At 38.6% G+C, this 8,153-nt stretch overlaps 1 protein-coding gene across 1 annotated transcript; it reads left to right on the top strand.

The window, feature by feature from the left end:
• On the top strand, positions 1-6,614 carry LOC149136740 (uncharacterized). The gene is made up of 2 exons (XM_089349714.1): positions 1-170; positions 2,057-6,614. Exon 2 carries the CDS (start codon positions 3,336-3,338, stop codon positions 3,909-3,911), a length of 576 nt encoding a protein of 191 aa, XP_089205840.1. The 5' UTR covers positions 1-170; positions 2,057-3,335; the 3' UTR covers positions 3,912-6,614.
• Positions 6,615-8,153: the final 1,539 nt, after the last annotated feature.

Genomic DNA, 8,153 nt, shown 5'->3' with positions numbered 1-8,153 from the left:
TTTCATTGTCTTTTTTACAGCAACCACAAACTGGATGCGTCTGCTCACCTTTAACAATAGAGAGCAGTCACCATATTTCATACCATAATGGCTTTGTCTGAGGAGCACAAAGTTACATAATCAGACTGTTACCTAACACTCTGTTGAACCCCCCCATGTGAAACTGATTGGTAAGATTGGCTGTAATGGAGATATAATATTAATATACCCACTCTACTAACAATTCAACAAGTGCATTTTTTCCTGACTTATGGATTCTTAGACGTCTCTCTCTCTCTCTCTCGCTCTCTCTCTCTCGCTCTCTCTCTCTCTCGCTCTCTCTCTCTCTCGCTCTCTCTCTCGCTCTCTCTCTCTCTCTCTCTCTCTCTATGTATATATATATATATATATATATATACACACACATATATATATATATATACATACATACACATATAGCTTATACATATGTATACATATACATACATAAAAATGTTTGTAATTATAAACATATAGGGATCAGCATGAGTTGCTTCACCAACATACTGAAAATTTAGAAATAGCAGTCAAAGAACTACTAATTCTAACTACAATTTTTTCTCCAACGGATGGCGATATTTACGGCACACACAGAACAAAACGGAAGAGAAAATAAACAAAAACAAAAACAACAGGTTTGTTTTCGTTTATTTTCTCTTCCGTTTTGTTCTATGTATGCCATAAATATCGCCATCTGTTGGAGAAAAAATTGTAGATAGAATTAGTAGTTCTTTGACTGCTATTTCTAAATTTTCAGTATGTTGGTGAAGCAACTCATTCTGATCCCTATATGTTTATAATTATAAATGGTTTACCGATAAAGGTTTTTTTGCATACTGAACTACTTGGCAAAATTGTTAATTATTAATTTTATTAACTAATTGGCAATTCCCTGCCCTATATCTATAAAAATGTTTGTAATAATGATTGTGGAAAAAGGTTGAAGTAATAGTGGTATCTTTATATTCAGATATAAAAAATATCTGAATTTTCCTAAGGAAATGTGATGGAATACTGCTTAAAGCATTTTCTCTCTTGTTTTTTTGTGTTGTTGTCTAGTGCTAGAGAGTCAATCTTTCAATCTTTGATATATCTATCTATATTATACTAAAAATCAAAGTTTGTCTGTTTTCCTGCCTTTGATTAAGATGATAAAGATTACAAATAAAATAGTTACTTTCCCCTTTAAGAAAAAAATCAAGTTGAAAATGTTAACACTTCAATGAGTTGCTGCAGCTACCACTGCCTGTCCTTTTTTCTTACTTTCTTTTTCCTTCTCTTAATCATTTATACAGTTTTCGGAGTACCATGGACTTGAAAGATAGAAATTCTCCCTATATTTTTATGAGATATTTATGAAAGAAGTCTGTTGTATATATATATATATATATATATATATATATATATATATATATATATTAGGGAAAAGAAACAGGCTTAGATGGACTGGAAGAATGGTGGTAGCAGGGAATTGTATCAGATTGTATCATATATGCATGCATATATGTGTGTGTGTGTTCAAAATTAATTGAAATGAAGGTAGTTTGTTTCAACAGAAATATGGTAACAAAAGGGTTAACATACAGTCAGAAGAGGAGGAAAAAAATTCACCAACATATTTTTGTAGGTCTGGAATTTTGTCAGTTGTTGAATAACTAAGTTGAATGTATAGAAGAATATCTGCTATCAAAGACTTTTGATATACTGTATGCAAACATTTCAGAAATACCAATAGGATAAGTGTAAACATCGGACAAGCACATTACCCCCTCCCATAAGAGTTCAATATATGTTGCGCATTTAATAAATCCACATACAAGGGTGAATTTATAGTGACTGTTATTATTATTTCCTTTCCCGTTATTAAATGTAGAAACTTGATGTAATGGAATAAATGGTCATAGCTGTTCAAGAATTGCCTCCCTTACATTACATTGTACTTTGTTTTAAATTTGGAAGTTATTTAATTTTATACGTTATGATATATTGTCATTCTTCAGAATTGAATGTTTATATTATTATTTTCTTTTTATCACAGGTTTTGTCGGAACTCCTAGAGTGGTACATGCGTAGTGGGCTTGTTACCTGCAGCCTATGGTAACATGCTATCCGTTCTTTTTAACTATCTAATACTTTACTGATTATTCTGGCCTTGCCAAGGAGGCAAACATTTTGTAACTGTTCTACTAGGCATTCTATTTCAATTTCCTTTATATTCCCCTCGATGCCTTCTGATACTGTCTCTAAGGACCCAACTATAACTGGCACTATCTTCACCTTCTTCATTTTCCATAGGTGAGCTATTTCGTACTTAAGAAGGCTGTATTTATCTATTTTTTCGCCTTCCTTCACTATTCGTGTGTCAAATGGACATGCAACATCAACTAATATAGCACATGCGGTACATCTTGTCCACCACCACTATGTCCGGTCTATTATGCTCTAGCACCAGATCTGTTTGGATTGGGAAATCCCAGAGGATTTTCTTAGTCTCTGACTCTACCACTCTACAGTTTGCGCTCATACTACATCTTCCTTTCCACTTTTCACACAGTTTCCAATAGGTAGCACTTTTGCAACCTTATCGTGTCTCTACAGCTTGTCATTTTGGGCAAGTCTAGGGCATTCGTTCGTGATATGGGCAATGGTTTCAGCCACTGTATTACAGATGCGGAGACATTTGCTCATTCCTAAGGTTGACCCTCCCGTTCGTGACTAAAGCTTGGTCTTGTGCTGCCTGTATAGTGCTCTTGATCCCTTTCTTTAAGGTTTCTTTCTTCAGCCAATCCCACCAATGTTTTCTAGCAACTTCTGTTGTGGCTACACGAAATTGATTGTGTAGTCCCTTGTTGCGTAATTCTTCTTCATGTCCTTTTTGTACTTCTTCCTTTGTTTGGGCTAGGTATCTCATTAAGCTCTCTCGAATTCGATATGCATGCAGTCTTCCACAGTTATCAGTCATCTTCCTCCGTTTGCTCTCCATGTATAGGTGACCAGTGTCTTATCATTGTTGTTGTTGTCTTTCAAGTGGACGGACGTGTCTCCTGAAGCTCCGTAAGTTGTTGACCAATTTTATTGGAAAATTTGTTTAAACTAGTAATATTTTTGTATATTTGTGTAGCCAAGCCGACTAGGTTCTTGTGGAGCTAGTTGGTTAGGTGGAATTTTCTCCTTTTAGGGGTGAAATTTTCGTTCAAAACTTTAAATTTTTTACTTTGCTATTTGCAAATTTTGACAAAGTGTTTTTGAAGAGAGCGGTGAGCTGTTCCTTTCTTTGTGCACCATACCCTCTGCAGACGGACAACAAGACAAGTTGGATGTCAAATGTAATTTCAACCCGCCCATCTTGTGCCTTAAAAGGCAAAGAAGAAAATATTGAAGAGCGTTCCACCATGTGCAGCGCAACTGAAGCAAATAAAGGTTGTTCCTTCAACCGTCTTTCGGACCTACATTTCCCAGCTCTCACCACCCCTATTGCTCCTACACTGGAGAAGGAGGTAGAGAAAACAATCAACAAAGTCAACAAAGAACCCAACACCAATGACACCACCAAGACCAACAACAGAAACCATTGTAATGGTTTTGCCTCCGCAGCAAAGCAAAGCTCGGAGGAAATCAATGTTGCAATGGATGATATTAAAACTGCAAAAGAGTTAAGGAAGGATGGAAACAATGTCTTCCTTAGCACTCCACAAACATTAATAAACAAAACAAACAGATGCACAATAACATACAAAATATTCAGCATAAAACACAAAAAGATGGAAATTGCATCTCCACAGCAGTTGGAGATAGCACTCAAGCCCATATGGGGCAAGAAAAGTTTCGTGACCAAAGGGAAGCGGTTTGGTACATTAGAAGTCCGCTTCTCAACCGAAGAGGATGTAAGGTAGCATTCAACTACAACACTGAAAACGGAAGATTTGATGCTCGTGCCGACATACCTTGGTCAGCGCATAACGAAAATCAATATTGACCAAGTGTCACCCAAGCTTAACATATGCTGGCTAGTGGCAGCTGTCATCTACGACATAGAAGACACTGTCACTATTTTGGAAGTGCATAAGTTGCACATCCAGAACTGGTCAGGTATGAGGAATGCAGCTTCTTGCGCAAATAGATCAACAAACCATAAATTCCATACCTGACTCTATAAATTTGCTGGACGGCACAAGACTGCACGTTGCTGTAGAGGGGTGAAGGCCAAAGTGCTACCTCTGCAGCAGTGAACAACATTTAAAAGTAGATTGCCCAATTTACAAGCAGAGAATGGAGGCGGAGAAAAAGTCGCAGCAGAAGCAAAAGCCTAAATCTTTCGCACCACCAACACCATCACCACCACCATGAAAAGCGACACCACCTCCAACCATCACCAACCAACACCAACACCAACACCAAGGACCATAACACCAAAGAAGACAATAATACTATCAGCAGCAGCAACAACAACAACAATTTCGACAGAAATACCTACATTTTGAAACACGACTGAAACAGACTCCAAAGACATCCCCTTTCCTGACCAAATCAGCTTGGATAGTGCGAGTACTGATAGTGAGAAGGGGTAGTGGCACACTGTGCCACCGAAAAAGAAGAGAAAAATAAAAATAAAGAAACAACTGACAAGCTGGGGAGGCGCGAGAAAGGAGAGCTTCCCAACATCAACAACAACAACATGCACTCACAACAATTAGCAACACCTTCTCCACCTCTACCACCGCAAACACCAACACACACAGACACCACCAACATTACAGCAATAAACATGAAAAATGAACAATTAGTGACATACTTGAAAAACAATACAGACATGAAAATTTCGGATTTTGTCATACCCACACAACACACCACCAGCAAACACACTCATACAAAAAATTTCGCAGAACAACTATGAGAAAATAAAATCCAAATTTCCAGATGATGTTGGGTCGCTAGGGAGAAGTTTCCCCAAAAAACTCTTTAGAAATCTGGTGGAAATACCCATGCAGAAGCACAAGGGAGTCACCCCACCCGACAACAACCGTAAGTAGAGCTTTTTCTCCTTAATAAATACTTTTTTTTTTGAAACATGGTCGTACTCAGAATCAGTAGTATAAATGTGAGAGGCCTTGGGTTGCCTTGGAAACAAGGTCACCTGTTAAACGACCTGAGGTCTTACAGTGTGGATGTTGCAGCCATTAGCGAAACCAGGCTCTCTGACCTGCGGGAACTTGCAGCCCTTTTCGGCGGATACGAGATTTTTCTGTCTTCGTGTCGGCTGGGAGCGGACGGTGGTGGTACTACGGTGTTATTTCAGAAAGGCTTGGATTTGAAAATAAAGACAGTCTTCTTGGATTCAGAGGGTAAGTTGGTGGTCCTGGATGTGGATGGTAGTGATGGTGGTACCTTCAGACTGCTAGCTGCCTATGCTCCGACAGAAGCTCCGTTTGCTGTCAACAGCCACTGAACAGAGGCCTTGGCATGCCGTGGTTGCTGATGCGCAGACATGCTCTCAGGTTACAGCATCTCAAGCGTTTTCTGGATGGTGAGCAGGTGTGGTCGCCGTTTGTCAGACACGACTTTCCGCAGCTTGTCTCTTTGACAGAGCTGCAATCTTGGATCAAATGCAGACCGAGAAAAGGTGCTTGGTACCTCGAGTGCTGTCAAGCTCTCACCACCCTCCACCAAGTGGGCAATGCGATCGGTAGTAGTTCCACTCTAGCGTTCTATAGAGGGTTAGTGGAGGAAAAGTGCAACGACGCTCTCGGGGAAACTCTAAGTGCCGACGATAATCAGCTAAACAGTCTGTTCAGAAGAACTTTCGGGCCGGGGCCCATGGATAACTTCCAAATGTCCCTCACCTGGCAGTGCTACCAAAGGGTGCTGCCTGTTCGAGATAAACTCTACCGGCATGGAAGTGCCGTCAGCTGGGCCTGCCCGAGGTGCACTCAGGACGACGAAACCATTCTGCATGCACTCGTCCAGTGCCTGAGTATTGCTGACCTGTGGGTTTATGTCGAACAGCTACTGTCACGTGTAGGACAGATCCGGCTATGAGCTGAATCCAAAGTGAAGATTGCCCCGCTGACCTTCTTTAACCGGGAGGGCAAGACAATTTTCCTTTGTCTAGTGGCTGTAGCAAAAGAGGTGGTATGGTGGACCCGTTTGAAAGGACTAAAGTCAGACACTTTCCTCTTTGGCCAAGGCCTCATCAACTTTTTCAAGTTCCACTTGAAAAGGAAGATGAGAGTAGAGAGGGAAGTGCTGTCTCGTAGCAAATTTATTGAAAGGTGGGTGACTGTCAGTAAAATGGCCAGTATGAATGGACCAATTCTGAGGTTACACCTGTAAAAAAAAAAGTAATATAAAAGGAGAAGGGGCTCTCTACCCCTTTTGACCAGGCTCCCGTGGCTTTTATGGGTTTTTCCATGAGTAACCTTTCAAAGCGCCTCCCCCTATTGGGAGTTTTATTTATTATATTTTTTGTTGTTATTTTAATATTTACATGAACGTTTTCTTTTTGGACAAAATCCTTTGTACTTTTTGTCCTGTCTTTGTCCTTATATGTTTTGATTTATATTAGCCCTTGTGGCCAATAAAAGAGAATTAATTAATTATTATTATTATTATTATTATTATTTTTTAGGCAGTGAATGTTAGCATGCCTGGCAAAATACTTAGCGGTATTTTATCTGTCACTATGTTCTGAGTTCAAATTCCACTGAGGTTGACTTTACTTTTCATCCTTTTGGGGTTGATAAAATAAGTACCAGTTCAACACTGAAGTCGATGTAATTGACTTACCCCTTCCCCCAAGCTGCCGTGTGGCAAAAATTTGAAATCATTTTCAATACTATTATTATTATTATTATTATTATTATTATTATTATTATTATTATTATTATTATTATTTATAGTTCTAATTTGTTAAATGATATTTCTGTAATATATAACTTTTGAGGGCTCTTTATTTTCATACTAAAATTTATTTCATGATAATTAATTATCTTTTACTTGTTTAATTCATTGGACTGTGATCATGCTGGGGGTGGGGGTGGGGGTTCCACTTGAAGGGATTAGTCCGTGAAACTTTATTTTCTAATGTCTGGTCTTTATTCTGTTGGTAATGTTTGTTGAAGCGCAAAGTTACAGGGTCATAAAAAGAACCAAGCCCTGCTGTCAAGTAATGGTGGTGGTGGAACAAAGAAACCCCCCCCCCATACACACACATAACAGCAGTGTTAAAAGGCATCACTTCACAAGAGTCCCAGGACTGCTTCGAACAGTGGAAAACGTACCTGGACTGATGCATTGCTTCAAATGAAGAATACTTTGAAGGCAATAAAAGTGTAATTATATAAAACGAAGTGAATAAAATAATATTGTAAAGTTCTGGTTTCCTTTGAGTAACCCCTTGTATATGGGCATATGCACTAGTATATCTGTGTGTGTGTGTATATCTGCATGTGTGTATGTGTATTTTTTTTCCTCCTTCACCAGGGTTATTTGTGCTCTTCCTGATTACTATCTAAATATGAACACTCCATCCAAATGTAAAATTTGTATTATAATTTTTCTGTCTGAAGAACTTCTAATTGGAGATCCCTTGCATGTTTCTCTTACGTATAAATCTTTGTAATTCCTATTAGCAAATGAAACATGTGTAATAGAGAATAAATAGCACCAAAAAATTTCGAATTTCCAATATGTATATATATGGATATATATCTATGAGTGGGCATCTTTGTTTGTGTTTGTCTCCCACCACTGCTCGATGCCTGGTGTTGGCTTGAATATGTTCCTGTAACTTAGCTGTTTGACAAAAGAGACTGATAGAATAAGCACAGGCTTCAAACTAAGTACATGGGTCAATTTGTTCAACTGAAAACTTCAAGACAGTACCTCAGCATGGCGGGAGTCTAATGACTGAAATGCAGTGCATTAAAATGGATTTGAAAAAGGGCATCAGTTGCTGAATTATCTGAATTCTTAATGTGGTAAATATCAGTCATATACTGCAATATGTAACTGAGGTGGTATATTTCTCCAGACTAGTGGTGATTAAGCTTGAATTTGAAAGCATCAGTAAGTGGTTTAAAGTCAGAGTAAATACAGAAAGCAGAACTTTTCAGTATGCACTGAAAATATTTAACACT

Source organism: Octopus bimaculoides, chromosome 3 (genome assembly GCF_046866305.1).
Source record: "Octopus bimaculoides isolate indiv1 chromosome 3, ASM4686630v1, whole genome shotgun sequence".
Classification (NCBI taxonomy): domain Eukaryota; kingdom Metazoa; phylum Mollusca; class Cephalopoda; order Octopoda; family Octopodidae; genus Octopus; species Octopus bimaculoides.
The sequence above is the reverse complement of the archived record's forward strand: the minus strand, read 5'-3'. Positions and strand labels throughout refer to the sequence as shown.